Below are 19,018 nucleotides of genomic sequence, written 5' to 3'. Positions count from 1 at the left end.
AAAAAGAGATGAAGGCAGTAGTTCATCCTGCAGCTGATGCTGCCTGCTCCTCTCTTCTGGTTATGTTTATAATAGATTTTTGTTGCAAAAGCAAAAGAAAGATGCTGAAAATGCTGCTAATATAGTTTTATTTACAGAATTTTTTTTCTTGTAATTTAAACGCATGTTTTACAGTAAAATGCATACATTAAAACAGGGTTCTGGCCCATTTATAGGTGTCAGCTGAGTCTGGATCTCAGCTGCAACATTCAGGTTGGGTCAGATTCTGGTGTCACTAACATGAAAGCATGGTTCCATCAATGCTTCTGGCTGCTGCTGCTGCTGGTGGTGGTGGTGGACTCCACATTACCACCTGAGCCTGGTTCAAACACCACAGCCTCCCTAATCAGTGAAATGAGTAAAAATGGGCTGTGGGTCAGAACCAGGGACGTAACATAGAAGAGTCCCTTCCTTGATTTTTTGTTCTGGACAGAGAAGACAGCAGTGGTGTCTGAGTAGAAACCCCCCCAAAGCAGACTAGAAGTGTTTGAGCATACTTAATAAAAGCCTGATCTGAGTCATACTTTATCGACCAGTTGGCACAGCTCTAAAACCTTTGACACAGTCGGACTACTGACTCTAATTTGGTCCACAGATGAGACAGAGATGCTGTGGATCTTCAGTAATTCCTGCATCCTTCAGCTCACTGGTGAAATTACCAAAGATGCTCCTCTGCATTCCGTCGCTGCTCCTAGTTGTGAGGCAGTCATTAGGGAAATACGCAGACTTTGCTCCTGAAATCTGAATGGACTCTTCTAGAAGAGGAGATGAAATGTGAGTTTTGTAAGATCTCACAGCGATGCTTGTGGTTGAATTTCATAACTTACTGTTGCACACAGCCAGTCTGGTTCCTCCTCCATACTGGCTGTTCCATTTGTAATTCGTTTGCTCGCTACATTCATCAAAGAGGCGACTCCGCCGCAGGAAGGCAAAATCATGACCCTGTGACAGAAAAATCCCAATAAGACTCATCATGCGTTACACCAACGTGTGTGTGTGTGTGTGTGTGTGTGTGTGTGTGTGTGTGTCTTACAGAGTTACACATGGGTTTGCAGAAGGTCCTGTTGGCTGCAGTGGCACAAACCAGTCCTCCGTTAGCCGGTGCATTGGCCAGTGGGCATTTCCTCCACTCTGCACTTTGACATTCTATATTATAATCAATATTTATTAAAAACATGTTATTTAAATGATCTTGAATCCAATATTGTTTTTTTTTACTGTAATCCGTCTTGAGCTCTTTGAAAGACCCTTGAAAGACTTTAATTCTCTACATTATGGAGCTAATTTGTGGATGTGAGACCAAAACTTTTAATCATCAGGTAGCTCCTTAAAGGTGGCCTAGATATGTAGACAGACAGGTCAGTACAAGAGTAGTTCATCACTAAATTAAACAGGTCAGCTGTGTTCATGATCTAAAACATGCAGGAAGCAGGCTGCAGCACCAGGTACGTCAGCTTGATTTTTTTTCTAAGTCCCAACAGACTGGACCGAAGCTGTGCTGAAGAGAGATTTCCTGCTGAAATGTGCATGTGGGAAGTTGCAAATGAATAAAGAGGCATCTTTTTAATAAATGTGTACTGCTAACTCGTTTTTTATCTGTGTGCTTCCGTACAAATGATGGTTTATGGGCAGAGATACAAAAGAAATGACTGTTTATAACAAGTTTTATTTGAAGTACTAATAATAAAAATATGAAAAAGTTGCATGATATCCCTTCAAACATGGAAAGTTTGTAGTTCTCTGTACTGGTTTTACTACCAGTGCTTTAGTTTGCATTGTTTCTGTTTTTTCCCTACATCTAGTTTTAGTAATTCCCTGTTACCTTAAATGGGAAAACTGAGGCCCTCACATATAAAAATGACTATCATGAAGGTTTCCACCTTGGCAGGCACACAGGTCATATGACGAGCCTCTGTCAGCAAGAGCAGGAGACTTTTGCAGATGCACAAATATTTTCTGGATGCAAAGTAATCAGTGGGGTCATCTTATGCTACTTCAGAGCTGAGTTCTAGCTCCAGATCTCCACGGAGCTTTTCCGGAGCTAAAACCTATGTAGCTAAAACATCCTGTTAATCATAGAGTTCATAAAAAGTAAAACCCGCAACTGTGGCCAAACAAAGGCAGTAGCGGTTGGTGCAGCGTCTACTCTTCTACGTCTATGCTGTGTACAGGAGTCAAAAGTTCATTCAGAAAAAATTGAAAAGGGACTTAACTGAAAGATTATACATTTTCTAATGTTTTGCACTTTTAATATTGCACTTTGAGTTTGCTACCTCAGCCTGCTTCCTAAGATTGTTTAATAATCTCCCATTAAAATAATGTTTTCCTCACGTTATTGAGAATATACTGTAGGGTAAAAACTGCAGCTGGGTATGAGTGTGGACTGAACGGGTGCCAACTATTGGAAAATTATTTAATAAGTTATATATATATATATATATATAAAACTATATATATAACTATATATATATATATATATATAAATAAAACTATATATATATATATATATATATATATATATAAATAAAACTATATATATATATATATATATATATATATATAAATAAAACTATATATATATATATATATATAAATAAAACTATATATATATATATATATATATATATATATATATATATATATATATATATATATATATATATATACATACATATATGAGAAAAAAGAACTATGAACTACACTCAACTAAAATATAAACGCAACACCTTTGTTTCTGCTCCGATTTTTCATGAGATGGACTTAAAGATCTAAAATTCAGGACTTAAAGATCTAAAATTCATTCCAGATACACAATAATACCATTTCTCTCAAACATAGTTCACAAATCAGTCTAAATGTGTGATAGTGAGCACCTGTGCTTTGCTGAGATAATCCATCCCATCTCACAGGTGTGCTACATCAAGATGCTGATCTGACATCATGAGTAGTGCACAGGTATACTAAATATTATAGACTTATAAATAAACAACAATGTTTTGTGTGTTTCTAACAACATAGTTTGGTACAACAGAAAACTTGTGACTTATTAGGGCATACACGTCCTCATAGCCGGAGTTCCTTTTGAGGCTCCGGTAACTTTTCACTATTAGTTTTCTGGTTTTGGTCAGGATTTCTTCTGTTATTCATTATATTAGTTTAGTTCTCTGTGCTGGTTTCACTGTTTTGTTTAGCATTATTTCTGTCTTGTCCTACTTCTGGTTTGGGTGATTGCCTGTTGCATAAAAGGGTTGTACATTGTTGTACTGGTTTCACTGTTTTGTCACTGTTCTGTCATGGTCTTATGACTATTAAAGTAATTAATACTTTAGTGTAAATTGGAGAGAAACAGTTTGGTAGTGAGTCCTACGAACAGAGCTAAGTAAAGTAAAGTTTTACAGTAAAGTCAGTCCTACTGGTCTCCTCCTCTCACCTTTCAGCTGGTTGTTGTGCAGCGATTCTGTAAGATCCCTCATCAGGATCAACAGTTCAGCCCTCTGCTTTGAGCTCCACTGAGAGAATTCTTCACACTCTGCTACCATCTAGTGGACAAGATCAGACACATCACTTATTTCCAATGAACATTACTCCTGATGTGATAAACAACCATGGCTTTTATTTAGAGAGAGGTATTTTTTGTGCGTCAATGTTTTTAGATTTTAGCTGTTTCTATGGTTACTGAAGAATAATTACCATACTTTAACATTACGGGACATTTATGTGAGGGGTTGGTATTTGCAGTGTTGCTGCTTCTTTCTCAACACCTCTGTAACTCATCCTAACAGTGGCCAAATGTTTTAAGACTAACACAAATGTCAATTGTCATTATGTGTTAATAATAGGAGTTTGTACAAACTCTGGACTGTATTAAAAGGTGCTCAGAATAATTATAATTTGTTGCAAAGTCTCACTTTGACAAAAATAAATGAAGGTTAACTTTTAGTTGTGAAGAAAGCCTCAGGGAGCCAGTGAAAGTCCTGCAGCACCAGAAAGTTATCCATCACAATGGATAACTCTCTGTGGTTGCATTTATTTTACTACCTCTTACTATAGCTGTCTTTAGTAGACGCAAACTATATTTGGTTGTACACCTGTGCAATAGCAATAAATTATCTTGAATCTTAAATGTACTTCCTGAATGAGGGACCTTTTCAGGCTAAAATAAAATGACAAATACAGACAGAAGGATGACTTCTTTCTTCTTTTATAATGCGTTGCATCACCACCTGGTATCAGAACAGGACTCAGTATTGGAAGATAATCAAAAATCAAACAACTTGGACTCGGATCAGGGGCAAAAATGTGGTTGTAACATCTCTAGATATAAGTCAGCTTTATAAACTAAAACTATTATTTATGAACTAACATTAACATAATGACACTAATTGATATATTTTTATTAGGTTGTTTGAACCCAAGGGTCTCATTATCTGAATTTTCTATCTTGTTGGATTGCTCTACAAGTGCCCCTTTTTTTTTTACTTTGAGCACCCGCCCCGTCAAAGGTCTCTGCACGGCCCTGCTGGACAGTACCGGTCACAGGACTTTTTTTGGCCCCTTTCTTTGTGGAGTGGTACGGCTGGAGTGGAGCAAGCCAGCGGTTCCACTTCTGATGAGGAGTCTTGCTGGAAAGAGCTGAATAAAGCAGATGATGAGAATTCAGTGTTGTTGGATAAGAAAAACAGAGCAGAAAGTCAAGTTGCTGTTTTGGAGGATGAGAAAAATGTTCTAAACCAGAAATGACGTGCGAGCCCGGGATATTGAAATTGCTGATTTAAAAGAACAGATTTCTGAGCTCATTGGAGAAAGAAGGGGGACCCCTTCAACCCTCCCGGCTCCACCTGTGGCTCTACCTGCTCCTCCAGCCCCACTGCCCCCACCTGCTGATGTGGTTATACAGTGGGGCAAACAAGTATTTAGTAAGCCACCGACTGTGCAAGTTCTCCCACTTAAAATTATGACAGGTCAGTAATTTACATCATAGGTACACTTCAACTGTGAGAGACAGAATGTGAAATAAAATCCATGAATTCACATGGCAGGATTTTTAAAGAGTTTATTTGTAAATCAGGGTGGAAAATAAGTATTTGGGCACTTCAAACAAGGAAAATCTCTGGCTCTCACAGACCTGTAACGTCTTCTTTAAGAAGCTTTTCTGTCCTCCACTCGTTGCCTGTATTAATGGCACCTGTTTGAACTCATTATCTGTATAAAAGACACCTGTCCACAGCCTCAAAAAGTCAGACTCCAAACTCCACTATGGCCAAGAACAAAGAGCTTTCGAAGGACACCAGGAAAAGAATTGTAGACCTGCACCAGACTGGGAAGAGTGAATCTACAATTGGCAAGCAGCTTGGTGTGAAAAAATCAACTGTGGGAGCAATTATCAGAAAATGGAAGACATACAAGACCACTGATAATCTCCCTCGATCTGGGGCTCCACGCAAGATCTCATCCCGTGGGATCAAAATGATCATGAGAACGGTGAGCAAGAATCCCAGAACCACACGGGGGACCTGGTGAATGGCCTGCAGAGAGCTGGGACCACAGTAACAAAGGTCACCATCAGTAACACACTACAACGGCAGGGAATCAAATCCTGCAGTGCCAGACGTGTTCCGCTGCTGAAGCCAGTGCATGTCCAGGCCCGTCTGAAGTTTGCCAGAGAGCACATGGATGATACAGCAGAGGATTGGGAAAATGTCATGTGGTCAGATGAAACCAAAGTAGAACTTTTTGGTATAAGCTCAACTCGTCGTGTTTGGAGGAAGAAGAATACTGAGTTGCATCCCAAGAACACCATACCTACTGTGAAGCATGGGGGTGGGAACATCATGCTTTGGGGCTGTTTTTCTGCTAAGGGGACAGGACGACTGATCCGTGTTAAGGACAGAATGAATGGGGCCATGTATCGTGAGATTCAGAGCCAAAACCTCCTTCCATCACTGAGAGCTTTGAAGATGAAACGTGGCTGGGTCTTCCAACACGACAATGATCCCAAACACACCGCCCGGGCAACAAAGGAGTGGCTCCGTGAGAAGCATTTGAAAGTCCTGGAGTGGCCTAGCCAGTCTCCAGACCTCAACCCCATAGAAAATTTGTGGAGGGAGTTGAAAGTCCGTGTTGCTCGGCGACAGCCCCAAAACATCACTGCTCTTGAGAAGATCTGCATGGAGGAATGGGCCAAAATACCAGCTACTGTGTGTGCAAACCTGGTAAAGACCTATAGTAATCGTTTGACCTCTGTTATTGCCAACAAAGGTTATATTACAAAGTATTGAGTTGAATTTTTGTTATTGACCAAATACTTATTTTCCACCCTGATTTACAAATAAGTTCTTTAAAAATCCTGCCATGTGAATTCATGGATTTTTTTTCACATTCTGTCTCTCACAGTTGAAGTGCACCTATGATGAAAATTACTGACCTCTGTCATCATTTTAAGTGGGAGAACTTGCACAATTGGTGGCTGACTAAATACTTTTTTGCCCCACTGTACCAGCTCTCCAGCCGACTCAACCACACCCACTGGGGCCTCCAGCCACACTATACCCACCTGTTGCACCTGCCGGTGCTGCTGCGGTGATGCTAGCAGCTCCCCAGCCAGCTCAACAATACTTATCTGCTGCACAACAATACCCACCTGCTGCTGCGATGTTCGCGCCAGCTTTCCAGCCAGCTTAACCACACTCACCTGTGACCACGGCTGACATCTATAGGATGTCTCGTAGCATCAAGAGATTCAATCCTCGACCAGGTAATTCATACCCAGTTGATACGTATCTTAGTGACCTTCACCACCATTTTCAGAGATGTCCTGGAGTGACTCTCGAGGACAAGATCTTTCTGTTAAGGTTAACCTCCGATGTCGTGGGTTCATTCATTGACCGCCAGCAAGATGCAATTGTGAATGATTACACCTGGCTGGAAGCTGCAATTCAAAGCAAATATACTTACGATGCTAAAGAAGCTGGTTTAAAGTTAGCTTTGTAAGTCAAACAAGGTTGTTCTGAAAACCCACAAGCTTTCTACCTATGCCTCTTTGATGCATACTTTGGTTCAGAATTTAAGAAGGGGATAGAAGATGAAAAAGGTTTTAAAGAGCTTTTCCTTGATAATATGCATCCTCGGTACGGCCCCTATATGGGTGCGGTAGACCTGGAAGTCAACTCTATGGACAAACTCAGGAAAATTGCAAGTTATAGCTTCAGGCGGTTCAAAGAAGCAAATAAGTGTAGGACACCCCTTTGGTTCTGGCGGTGGGGGCAGACTCCTCCACGCTGCGACTCGAAGGGACTACATCAGGGACTCGAAAAGGTAATAACCTCAGACCTGGTGCTAAATCACAGGTACAGAAGCCCTATAACAACTTCAAGTGGCGAGGCTTTCCTACTAACAGGTCTCAGAGTTTTGCCAGAGCTCAGAGCCCCCCACCGGCTGGTGAGGGGGGCCCTAAGTCACCACGATTTGGTCGTGACAGACGTGTTTCTTTTAGAGAAAAGGGGGATTCATCATACTACTCTAGGGGAGAGTCGTCTCGCTCAGGCGAGCACCGATCTCCCTCTGACCTGTACTCACCATGTCGTGGTCGCAGGGACTCCAATCCTGCCCCAAGGTCGAGATCTGATTCTAGGGATGTGTCTTCTGGGGCAGTTTGCACCGCAATGAGTTCTGCACTTTGTGCCCTGATGAAAGATCCATCAGGGCGTCCAATGACATCTGTGACCTCGGCGAGGTCTGGTGTGATCTCTTCCATCAGCGCTGGTCCTCTAGCATCCAAAGCACCTGCCACCAAACCAGGTGAGCCTGGCTCACCGGTCAGACTTCTGCTACGGTTTCTTTGCGATATCGTCCCTGAGGGTCCTAATGAGAAACCTCACATTCCGGTGAACCTGAAGGCGGCGCTTGACTGTGAGGGTATCTTGGACTCTGGTTCAGACTTCACCATCATGTCCAGTTTTCTTTGGGAGCATGTCCGCTTGGCTGCAGCTGGACAGGGTCGTGTCCTAAAGCTCACGCCCTGCGCCGTGGACATCTGTCCTTACTCTTCAGGCCAAATAACCTTGTCGAATGTGGTGTTCATGGATCACATCTCAGTGGGCGACATGTCCGTGAGCCATCTAATGTTTGTGGCTGACCTCGAGGCTTTTCCTTTCCTGTAAGGGGAGGACCTGCTCTGACATTTTAAGGCTTTCATTTCATTCGGTGATTGGACACTCCGAACTCGGTTGACTCAACCGACGCCCATGGTGCCTCTTGAGGACCTCATTCCCTCTTTAGGTGTTGTTAACTACAACAGCGCCACCAGACTGACCAGTCGATCTAGTACCTCTAAGGTCAGTGGCATCCACAGTGTCTGCGTTGTCTCTGCAGCAGGATCACTTCACCCTGTGGTGGGAAAACCACTTAACCTAGGGGGAGTTGACGGTTGCAGTGACACACCACCTGAGACTCCGCACCCTGCGGTGGGAACACCACCTGCCAAAGGGGGGCTTGATGGTGGCGCTGAGACTCCAGCTGAAGCCCAGCACCTTGCAGTTGGGACCCCACCTGCTGAGGGGGCTGATGACGTCACTGATCCTACACCACTATTGGTTGACCCTGAGCTCTCTAACGGCACCTGCACGTCGACCGAGGGCTCTCCCGAGTGCACACCTGTGCCAAACCCTGGTAAGGCCGCGTCTGCACCTGCCTACAATCTAACGCGTTCTTGGTTTCAGTTTTCAGGACTGACAAAATATGTTTTGCTAGTTGCGTGTGTCTGTCTGATGTCGACCGCAGCTAAGCTTCATTCACAGTCTCTTCTAACACATCTGTACGAACCTGGACCCTCTTCGGGTATCACGCTCCGAGACTGCCCAGGTCTGTTAATGACTAATTACCGCATGTTCACACAAAAGATTTTTGTTAAATTTGACCCCGCTATGGCGTGTACTGACAAGATGATGAATGCCTTCGGCAACCTCTCGGAAACCGGCGCCCGCTGGACTAGTACTCTAGTTTATTAAGATTTATTGAGGGTAAAATGGGTAATTGTTTTCAGTCCGAGCGCTAGTTGTGCCTCTCCTCATTGGCCCCCTTTAAGAAGAAGCTAGTCACTAACCTGGGTGTAAAGCTGGATTCATTATTAAAGCTAGACACTCACATCAGTGGAGTGGTACGCTCTTGCTTTTTCCATCTTCTATCCAGGATCAAGCCGCTAGTGTTGCAAGCCCACCTAGAGACTGTAGTCCATGCTTTTATTACTTCTCGGCTCGATTATTGCAGCTCCCTTTACTCTGGAGTTAGCAAGGCTGCACTTGATCGGCTCCAGCTTGCTCAAAATGCTGCTGCTGGATTCCTGACCGGCACCATAAAGCAGGAACACATCACGCCTGTTTTTGCCAATCTGAACTGGCTTCCAGTATCTTTCCGAGTCAGGTTCAAGTTACTTGTCTTTGTTTTTAAGTCTCGGCAGGACAGTGCTCCTAGCTATCTGTCGGAGCTACTGACCTGCTATAACACATCACGTGCACTTAGGTCATTGTAGCAAGACTTACTAGTCGTTCCGCGAGTAAAATGCTAGACTAGAAGAGGTAGGGCTTTCTCAGTTTTGGCCCCCAAACTGTGTGATGACCTTCCACTCATGGTCAGACCAGCACTCTCACTGCAGGTTTTTAAAGGAGCATGGGGCAGAATTGTCCAAAAACAAAAAGTAAATGTTCATTCTTGTGAAGCTTATGGGTGATGAAGCATTTTAAACTAAAAAGAATGATGAAACCACTTTATCATTCCATTTTGTTAAACAGGCTGTGCGCTTCAAAATGCAAAACATGTCGCATCCGAATTTCCCGCGCTGTTTTAAGGATGTGACGTTATTTGACGCTTCAAGCGCGTTCTCGACAAGGTTCAAACCCGGAAAAACATTTGGAAGCTTGCTAGGTGGCGGTAATGTGTCTTTCACTACTAGCCACGTTAAAACCTCAAACAGAAGAGGAAGAACCCTGGAAATGAACTAGCAAACGACCAAGCGCAACTCAAAGCCCACTAAAGAGTGGCACAAAGAAAAAGAAAATATGATAAAAGTCGGTCAGGGACCCGAATATCTATTGGTTACGCTCTGGAAGAATGGAGGCTGCTTCAACTGGATTTGGGCCTGAAAAAGGATGCGGACATGGCACATTTTCTAGTGACCAGGTAAGTGTTGGTCTCCTTATTTCTGCTGTAGGTTTCAGTAACGAGTAGGTAAACATATCAGAGCTGTATCTGCACAATTTGAGAAAATAAAATTAAACTTATGGATTTAGATAATGCTGATTTAGGTAATCTAACAAATCTTTGTGCAGATGAACAAGAAACTTATCTAAGCTAACGGTGTTTAGCGTATGGCTAAAGCTAAAAGCAACTAAGGTGTAATCAGATCACTTCTACGTTTTGTGGACGACACGCCGCATGTGTTTGGAGATAAATGGATGCTCCGTTTATTCTGACGAGAAAAGTAAACAGAGCTTGATTTTATTATACCGCTCAGCCGGAGAGAGCTAGCGTGCGTTAGCATGTTAGCTGCGATCACGCTTCAGTTTGTAGAAGAGAACGGACATTTTCCAAACCAAAGATGAGTCTTTAGAATTATGTCATATTTGATCTACAGTCCAACCTCTAAGCAGGACTGTTACTTCAGTAGATAATGTTATTCGTGGGGTTTGTGTAACAGAACCCCATCAGAATATATTTTCCGAGCGCTATTGCTGTGCTACATAAGAATAAATAATAAGTATCGCGTCAGACCCGTGTCACAACCCGTGCACGCGCATTGGGTCCACAGCGCGCGTGTGAACGGGACTCGCGAGCGCAAATATACATGGCAGCGCGCGTGTGAACGGGACTCGCGAGCGGAAATATACATGGCGAGAGGTCATTTGTGCACTGAGAGGGAGCAAACTGTGTCTGTGAGCACACAAGGATGTGCACAAGTGACAAACCTGCGTGCGCGCGTTGCCAACGAGCACACGGCAGAGGAAAACGTGCGCGCGCGGCAGCCTCTCTGCGCGCTCGGCAGCCTCTGCGCGCTCGGTTCCTAATTCCGCTCGCTCGGCTGTGAGGAGTTTTGGCACTCTGGAGGCATGGCCTGTGGCAGATCTTCCCTATCCTCTGATTGGTTAGTTTACCCCGCACTTTACATTCTAGCTATTTATATAAAAAAATCTGATATTCAGCAGTTGCTGGCATAGCTCAGCTGGGAGAGCGGGTGACTCTCACTCTGGAGGATCCAGATTCGAGTCCGGCCAAGTAAAATAGAGTTGATGTCATATTATTCTTTCCTAATTCCTGTGATATTATTTTACAGTTGTGACCGTTCAACTGTCATTAAATGTCCGAATGTTTGCTGGGCAGTGTTTTAAAAAGTGCACATAAGCTAGATGGTTTTAACCAGGTAAAAATAGACTTGTGGGTGTAGGTATGTTCAAGTTTAAAAAGTTCTTGCCTCATTAATGTATTGTTTATTTTTTTCAGCATTTAATTGACAAATTATCCTTTCAAATAATTAATTGATGAGTTACATAATTGTCCATTTAGAATTGTTGAATGGACTGAGTCAAGTTTGGTGCACTTTATATATTTCAAAACATGTTTTTTTTATTATGCATATAAATAATTTTAATGTTAATTTATTGAAATATTTCTATTTTTTCATTACCTCACCCTTGTTTTGACAAAAACAAGACCTTGCTGGATAATATCACGGAGAAACTATTTGTTCACCGTACATGGCTCAGTGAGGATCTGTATACCAAAGGAGGAGATGCTCAGAAATCTGTCTGCAGATTGTTACAACCCAGACTGGAAGTGGTGGGCTGTAATAAGAAAGGAGACCAAACAGAGGAGTGGGGGTTCAACAACTGATTTATTTAACCAAAGTAAGGATTTACTAAAGCAGATCAGTGCAGTCAAGAATTACTGGTGTTTGGGTAGTCCTGAACGTGTTGTGATGCCCCCACCGTCTCATTGGGTTTTCATTTGTGTTTAATTGTGTTTTTCTTCTGTTGTAGGCAGCTCGTTAAGCAGCCTTGGAGGCACCTGGGCTCAGGGTGTGGTGCTGCCTACAAAGCCTACTGTTTTTCTGCTTTCACTGGGTCTCTCCTGTGTGGTGGAGAGTCCTCACTGGCCATTTTCTGTTCACTAACTTGCTTTAGTAAATCCTTACTTTTGTTAAATAAATCAGTTGTTGAACCCCCACTCCTCTGTTTGGTCTCCTTTCTTATTACAGCCCACCACTTCCAGTCTGGGTTGTAACAATCTGCAGACAGATTTCTGAGCATCTCCTCCTTTACACAGATCCTCACTGAGCCATGTACTGTGAACAAATAGTTTCTCCATGATATTATCCAGCAAGGTTCCGTTTTTGTCAAAACAAGGGTGAGGTAATGAAAAAATCGAAATATTTCATTAAATTAACATTTAAATTATTTATATGCATCATTAAAAAAAACATGTTTTGAAATATATAAAGTGCACCAAACTTTACTCAGTCCATTCAACAATTCTAAATGGACAATTATGTAACTCATCAATTAATTATTTGAAAGGATAATTTGTCAATTAAATACTGAAAAAAATAAACAATACATTAATGAGGCAAGAACTTCTCTCTCTCTCTCTCTCTCTCTCTCTCTCTCTCTCTCTCTCTCTCTCTCTCTCTCTCTCTCTCTCTCAAAGCCCCACTCTAAGGGAGTTTGCAGTGTATTAGTGAGTCATATATTGTACAACCACAGTCATAAAGTTTTCAACCAGTAGTTTTATTTCAGTATGTATTTTTCCAGTATCACCAAAAATGTAATTTTATATGGTTAAAACCATCTAGCTTATGTGCACTTTTTAAAACACTGCCCAGCAAACATTCGGACGTTTAATGACAGTTGAACGGTCACAACTGTAAAATACCTGAAATTAAGAAGAATTAACATGACATCTACTGCATTTTCCTTGCCCGGACTCGAACCTGGATCCTCCGGGCTGAGAGTCACCCGCTCTCCCAGCTGAGCTATGCCAGCAACTACTGAATATCAGACTTTTTTTTATAGATAGAGGGTAAAGTGCGGGGTTAACTAACCAATCAGAGGACAGAGAAGATCTGCCACAGGCCACGCCTCCAGAGTGCCAAAAGCCCTTACAGCCGAGCGAGCAGGAGTCAGAAACCGAGCGCGCAGAGAGGCTCCCGAGCGCGCAGAGAGGCTGCCGCGCGCGCACGTTCTCCTCTGCCGTGTGCTCGTTGACAACGCGCGCACGCAGGTTTGTCACTTGTGCACATCCTTGTGCGCTCACAGACACAGTTTGCTCCCTCTCAGTGCACAAATGACCTCTCGCCATGTATATTTCCGCTCGCGAGTCCCGTTCACAGGCGCGCTGCCATGTATATTTGCGCTCGCGAGTCCCGTTCACACGCGCGCTGTGGACCCAATGCGCGTGCACGGGTTGTGGCACGCTTTAAACGCCATAAATAAGTCAGCCATAACAACACGTTTGACTAAAAGTAAAGTTGTGCAGAAGTTTGTATTTATTTTTCTAAATTTGTCCAGTTGAATGTAGGTCAGAATAAAATATGTTTGTGAAAATGATAAATACATTTTTTTTATGACTGACATGCATTTTCATATTACTAGTTGTGCCACAGGTAAAGAAGCTTAGCCATTATTGATCTATGTAAACAGAAGGTGTAGAGTCTCAACCAACTTGTTGACATTTTTGCTTAAAAATGTGTTTTCCAGCTACCAGGAGAAGCAGGCTCCTGAAACTGCAATTCAGGGAGGTAATGTGCAGTCAACCTCAACACCCAGTAAGCGAACAGCAGCTAAAATGTCGCATCGATTATCTCCAACTGAACCTGTGTCTGAGGGGTTAGTATCTTTACTGTAAAACAAATATTCACGTTTTTGTGCTATGATATTTCATACATTAAATTACACCTTGCATACCGGTATCCACACTTGGTTCAGAACTAACATCACACCACCAAACACTTCTGACATTATCTTTACAGGGAAGATTTTCTAATGGCTGGTGTTGAGGCCTTAGCTGATGACCTAGATTTGGATCCTTTTGAAGAAAGGTAAATTTGTTCATGAGAAGTCTTGCCATATATGCAGGAAATTACTGCTGTAATATGTGTAAAAAAGATAAAAACACAATAGTTCAGCAAATATATGTCATTATATATATTTATTTATGTTGTGAAGTGTCAATTCACAGCAGATTGTTGTTATTTGCAGAAAGAATTAATGACAGATGTATTAGGCTCCACATTTATCTCTTTAGAATCAGTACCATTTCAGGTAAGTTCCAGTATTTATCTTTACGTACAACAAATATTATTGTGTTGTCTGTAGTTTCAAATCCATGGATCTAGCTACGGATGCAGTCCAAATTGATGAGGACCAAGCAAACAACTTACTCAACAGTGTGTGAGTTGCAATGTCTTCTTATCTAGGGGTGGGCAATATAAACGATATAAGGTAGAAATGATATAAAATTGGGTAATTTTACGGCCCCCAGCTCATCTAGAAGATGATGTTAAAGGGGGCGTAAAGAAAGATATGTGAATTACCGGACAAAACCAAGATTTACTCTCTTAGGAGTTTATTAACTAAAAAACACTGCTTTATGCAGGCTAAGACAAAATGAATACAAAACCAAAAGGACATCCCACTGGGGAATTAACAATACTAAACAGAAGGATCATCCAATACTGGGTAAATAACAATACTATTAATAAACACAAAACGCCGGTACTAATCCGGGAAAGTAAAGGAATGAGACAAACACAAAAGGCTACACCAAAAGGGTGAGCTGAACTCTTTAACGAGTATTCTAATGGAGACAAAAACGAGCTCTGGCTACTAGGAAGTGTACCACACAGGTAATCAAAACGAAGACTGTCTGGTTTGCTAGGAGGGAAAAAGAGGAACACTCGCTTTAACACCAGGCCTCTGCTAAGCTTCCCTCCTCGAATGACAGAGGGAGCTGCCTTTTATAGGAAGCTCCCTGACTGAGAAGATTAGCGACACCTGGCTCAGCTAGAGCCAGGTGAACAGGTAGGAGCTCTGAGGCCACCTTGTGGCCACAAAACAGACAACGTCTGTAACAGGTAATGATAGTTTTTGGCTATATCGCAATACGGCAATATTGTGATAACACATGACGTCACTAAGATGTGCACCCTGCTGACAATGGGACAACAGAATGGCGGTGACTGCAAGCATGGAGTGGGCGGAGGAGGAGGCCTATATGCCTCAAGTGGCATATATTTGCCACATGAGGATATCTAAAAGCATGTCAATTTGACATCTATAAACAGATAAAAAAATATATCGCAATATATATCGTTACTGCACATGCTTCAGATTATATCGCAATATAGATTTGAGGCCATATTGCCCAGCCCTATTCTTATCTACACTCTTTTTTTTAAACTCCAAAGTCTTAAAACAATATATTAATTCTACTTTTATTTATTGTTTTCATAACAGAATAGAACTGTTATGAAAACTTTGTCAGGCTGATGAAGTTTGCAGCCGCAAACAAAACGTTGCAGGTAAATAAAACCCTTCTATGTTTTAAAAAGAACTAAAAGATGGAATTGTTGTTTTATCCTTGTTCACAAGCTGGGATCCTAAAGGGAATTTCCATCCTACTTGTGTGGCTGAATGACATCTTCAACCAATGTTGGTACATTTGTCAGAAAGCACAACATCGTGATATGTTTAATATAAGTATTGTGACATCTTTTGGACAACAAGACAACAATGCACATTGACATAATTACCTTTCTTTTCATAATAGTGCCAGCTCTCGTGTTTCTGTTGGTGAGCGCTTCTGTCACATGTAAAGTTTTCAAATAAAACTTATTTTTCTGTTAGGACATGTGGGTGGGTGTGCTTCACCATGTCACAGGGAAGCATGAATGGACCCGTGGCAAATGTGACCATGGACCACTTGATGCAACGACCAGTGATAAAGAGCTCATGGTGCCAGGATCTCCACCACACGAGGCTCTTCAACGAATCATGTTCAACAGACGCTGGTTGAAGGATGCCACCAATCTGACCTTTAGGTATATTAATAACATTTTCATAAGCAAAAAACCTAAAGTGTCAATATCAAAGCTGAAAATGTACATATAGAAATGACAATTGTGGGTGAAAAGGCAATCAAAAGTGTGATTCCTAATAATCTATAAAGTTGTAGCTTTTGTTTTTTTACAGGTCAACTTCAGAACTGGAGAGTTTCCAGAACTGCATTCTCATGTAATCTATGTATGATCTAATGCTGCTGTTCTCTCTCCATAAAGGCCCCAGCTACGTGAAGCATCAAGAGACAGGAATGACTTCTTTCATGCACACAGATTTATTAGAAATTAAGAAAAAATACTATGTACAAATGCAAATAACAGAACTTTTTTGTACATAAATAAAAATAAATATATTGCACAAACTGTTTGTTCATTTTTGGGTGAAAATGCTGTCTTCAGCTAAAGTTATTTTGAGGTATTGTGCTGTTTTGGAACTACTGTAGTTGTAGATAAACGGTTTGGATTTTTGGGTTAGGGTGCCCTCAGTCAGGAAGACGGTGTCCTGGCGTCTCTTGCCGAAACTCCAGGATATCCAGCATCACCCCTGGAAGACGGGTCACCACTCTCTCGAGAATATAATCTCTCTCCTCCTGGCTCAGGTGTTGTAAAGCTGTCTAGAAATTAAAGAACATATGTTTACATGACTAGATTCATATCTCCAGTGAGTGATGTTTTCGTTTTTGGCATCTATTATTTTATTTTATTTTTTTACACAAATGGCTACAACCAACCTGCATCTCAGCTATACTGGCAGCTCTCAGCTGTGCAAGCCGGTCTCGGTCCTCTTCTTTGAAAGCTGTTCACTGCCTACCCCGGCGCCCTGGTCCTCTTGAAGGAGCTCTGGACCTCAACCTGCTGCCCTCACCCCTTGAGCGTGTCCTTCCCCGACCCTCGGAGCGACCTTTTCCTCTCCCCTTTCCTTTAGCCCCTGGTCTCAGACTTTCCCACGACACATCAAAGTCTGTGGCAGGCTCGGGCACACTCCATCTGAACTGTCTTCCATCACTGCTTCCAATATGAATTCCTGAAAATCAATGACAGTAATGATAAAAATGACTATTACCCTGTAGGTCTTGTTGATATTATGATTTTATTTTGATGCATTTTTGAACTAAACATTGATATTTATGTTCTTATTTACATTGTTGTGATGCCTGTCCTGTAATGAAATTGGTTTCACAAATGATGTCAGTGACTTGAAATTGGATGTTCTTACATGATGCATAAACAATAACATTAGCTTGTTAGTAAGCTTAGTGCAAAATAATAACTGTAATTTGTCTAAAAACATCAGAAATCACCTGCAGCCACAAAGCCTTATGCTGATAAAGTAGCATCATGTTACTGTCTTGCTCGCCTGTCACAAAACTGGCTTATGAATATTTCATAGGAAGGAGCATTTGCTTTACATCACGAGTGTCATGGCTAAATTAAAATGCTAATGTTGTCATGGAACTTTACAAATATTAGACTAAAGTAACAATGTTACTTACTTCATCGCTCGACACGGTGTCTTGTTCGAGCCGCGCTCTGGCCGTACATCACTGTTAACTTTTTTTTTTCTAGTGAAGAGTTTGTGCGCGCTCTCGTGCCGGGCTGCAGTTACTCACAGCGCCGAGTGCGTCGCTAATGAGTTTCGTTTCTTCATCCTGCCCCATGCTCCTTTAAGAGATGAAGACTCACTTTTACACAGTGGCGTTCCCTCAGCACACGAGTTAGCTATATTTTTAGAGAATTTTAGACAACTTGACAAATTTTTATCCAGTTGTATTTTAATTAGTTTATCTTGTTTTTCACCGACATTCTTTGGTTTAGTTTCATGTTTTTACCTATAATTTATTGTTGGCCATGTGTTGTTTTAAATGTTTTGTACGTGTGCAGCACTTTGGTTTGCCTCTTGGACGATGGAAAGTGCAATCAAAAGACCTTATCTTTATGCACCAACTCCAGGTAATTGTCAGTAAAACCTTTGAAACAGGTCTTTTTTAAAATTCTTCCTCAGCAACCATAGAAACAACTGAAAATAAATCACAAGCAGAAAATGTGAGTAATTCCCTAAACGTTGGTCCTTGATGCAGATAGGTAATTAATTCATATTTTCATCTAATAAAAAGAGCACATAGGTTACCTTTAGCCCAGCTGTCAGGTTCATAAACAGCGCTGAGTCACAGTTCATGGGTGAAGTTTCTGCAGCACCAGAAAATGATACGCCTTCAAGAAAAGCAAATAAAAAGCATAAATACCTTTCAAAATGTAGACACAGACCACATGAATCCAGAATCGTCTTTACCTGAGATCAAGCAGAGCCAAGTGAGTGCTGCCTTTAAAGCCATGACTGCTGAATTTTTATTTTGCTGCTCCAGAACTGACTGACCACTGTGACAAGGGCTTTCATTGGTGCAGTCTGTGGGGGCAGTTTACAGGATTTGCTAATACTTTGATCTGCCACCAAGATAAACAAAACAACTTGTGCTGCCAGCTTTATGTTCGTTTCGATTGCAAAACTTCCAGCTGCAGCCTGTGAACCACTTTAGCTCCAAGTCTGCTCCAGATTCCTGAAGCTCATACTGAATTCCCTTCAGAAGCTGTGACGCCTTAGAGGACTCTTTCTAAGTGTCTGTTCCTGCGTCATGCTGATGGGGGAGCTGGTTACACACGCATCAGAGCCTCTTCAAACAGGATGTCACTCCTGTTTCCCAGTTCTGATCCCAAACACTGACAGGAGACTCGCAGACGGACACCCACGCTGATGCATGAGTGGGCAGCTGAACACACCGGGTGATTCAGTGACAGTCGACACGCTCTGCCACGAAGGATGACTAGTAAATAATTCACTGTGGATGTTATTCATTATGGATGTCTGAAGATCTCCCTGCA

General features: G+C 41.9%; 1 protein-coding gene and 2 long non-coding RNA genes across 3 annotated transcripts; 1 reads left to right on the top strand and 2 right to left on the bottom strand.

Moving 5' to 3' along the window:
- Window positions 1-111: 111 nt before the first annotated feature.
- On the bottom strand, window positions 112-18,692 carry si:ch1073-126c3.2 (uncharacterized). Its single transcript, XM_015945083.3, has 6 exons — window positions 18,432-18,692; window positions 18,270-18,352; window positions 3,470-3,578; window positions 1,073-1,185; window positions 867-981; window positions 112-794 (listed from the first exon to the last, which is right to left on the bottom strand). Exons 1-6 carry the CDS (start codon window positions 18,472-18,474, stop codon window positions 619-621), a joined length of 639 nt encoding a protein of 212 aa, XP_015800569.1. The 5' UTR covers window positions 18,475-18,692; the 3' UTR covers window positions 112-618.
- LOC139062141 (uncharacterized) lies at window positions 15,936-17,326 on the top strand. The gene is made up of 2 exons (XR_011515729.1): window positions 15,936-16,123; window positions 16,361-17,326. It is a non-coding gene; the product is annotated as an uncharacterized lncRNA (long non-coding RNA).
- LOC129166865 (uncharacterized) lies at window positions 16,394-18,249 on the bottom strand. Its single transcript, XR_008565759.2, has 3 exons — window positions 17,635-18,249; window positions 16,873-17,165; window positions 16,394-16,755 (listed from the first exon to the last, which is right to left on the bottom strand). It is a non-coding gene; the product is annotated as an uncharacterized lncRNA (long non-coding RNA).
- Window positions 18,693-19,018: the final 326 nt, after the last annotated feature.

The sequence above is a fragment of the Nothobranchius furzeri genome, chromosome 12 (genome assembly GCF_043380555.1).
Source record: "Nothobranchius furzeri strain GRZ-AD chromosome 12, NfurGRZ-RIMD1, whole genome shotgun sequence".
Taxonomy (NCBI): domain Eukaryota; kingdom Metazoa; phylum Chordata; class Actinopteri; order Cyprinodontiformes; family Nothobranchiidae; genus Nothobranchius; species Nothobranchius furzeri.
Note: the sequence above shows the minus strand (reverse complement) of the source record. Positions and strands in the feature narration are given on the sequence as shown.

What these genes read in the sequence shown, in the direction of transcription:
- si:ch1073-126c3.2 (XM_015945083.3), bottom strand. Translation starts at nt 18,474, where the DNA reads ATGGCTTTAAAGGCAGCACTCACTTGGCTCTGCTTGATCTCAG. An exon ending in ACCTGACAGCTGGGCTAAAG is followed by an intron (nt 3,579 to 18,269) that starts GTAACCTATGTG and finishes CTTGTCCACTAG; the next exon opens with ATGGTAGCAGAGTGTGAAGA. An exon ending in GCACAACAACCAGCTGAAAG is followed by an intron (nt 1,186 to 3,469) that starts GTGAGAGGAGGA and finishes ATTATAATATAG; the next exon opens with AATGTCAAAGTGCAGAGTGG.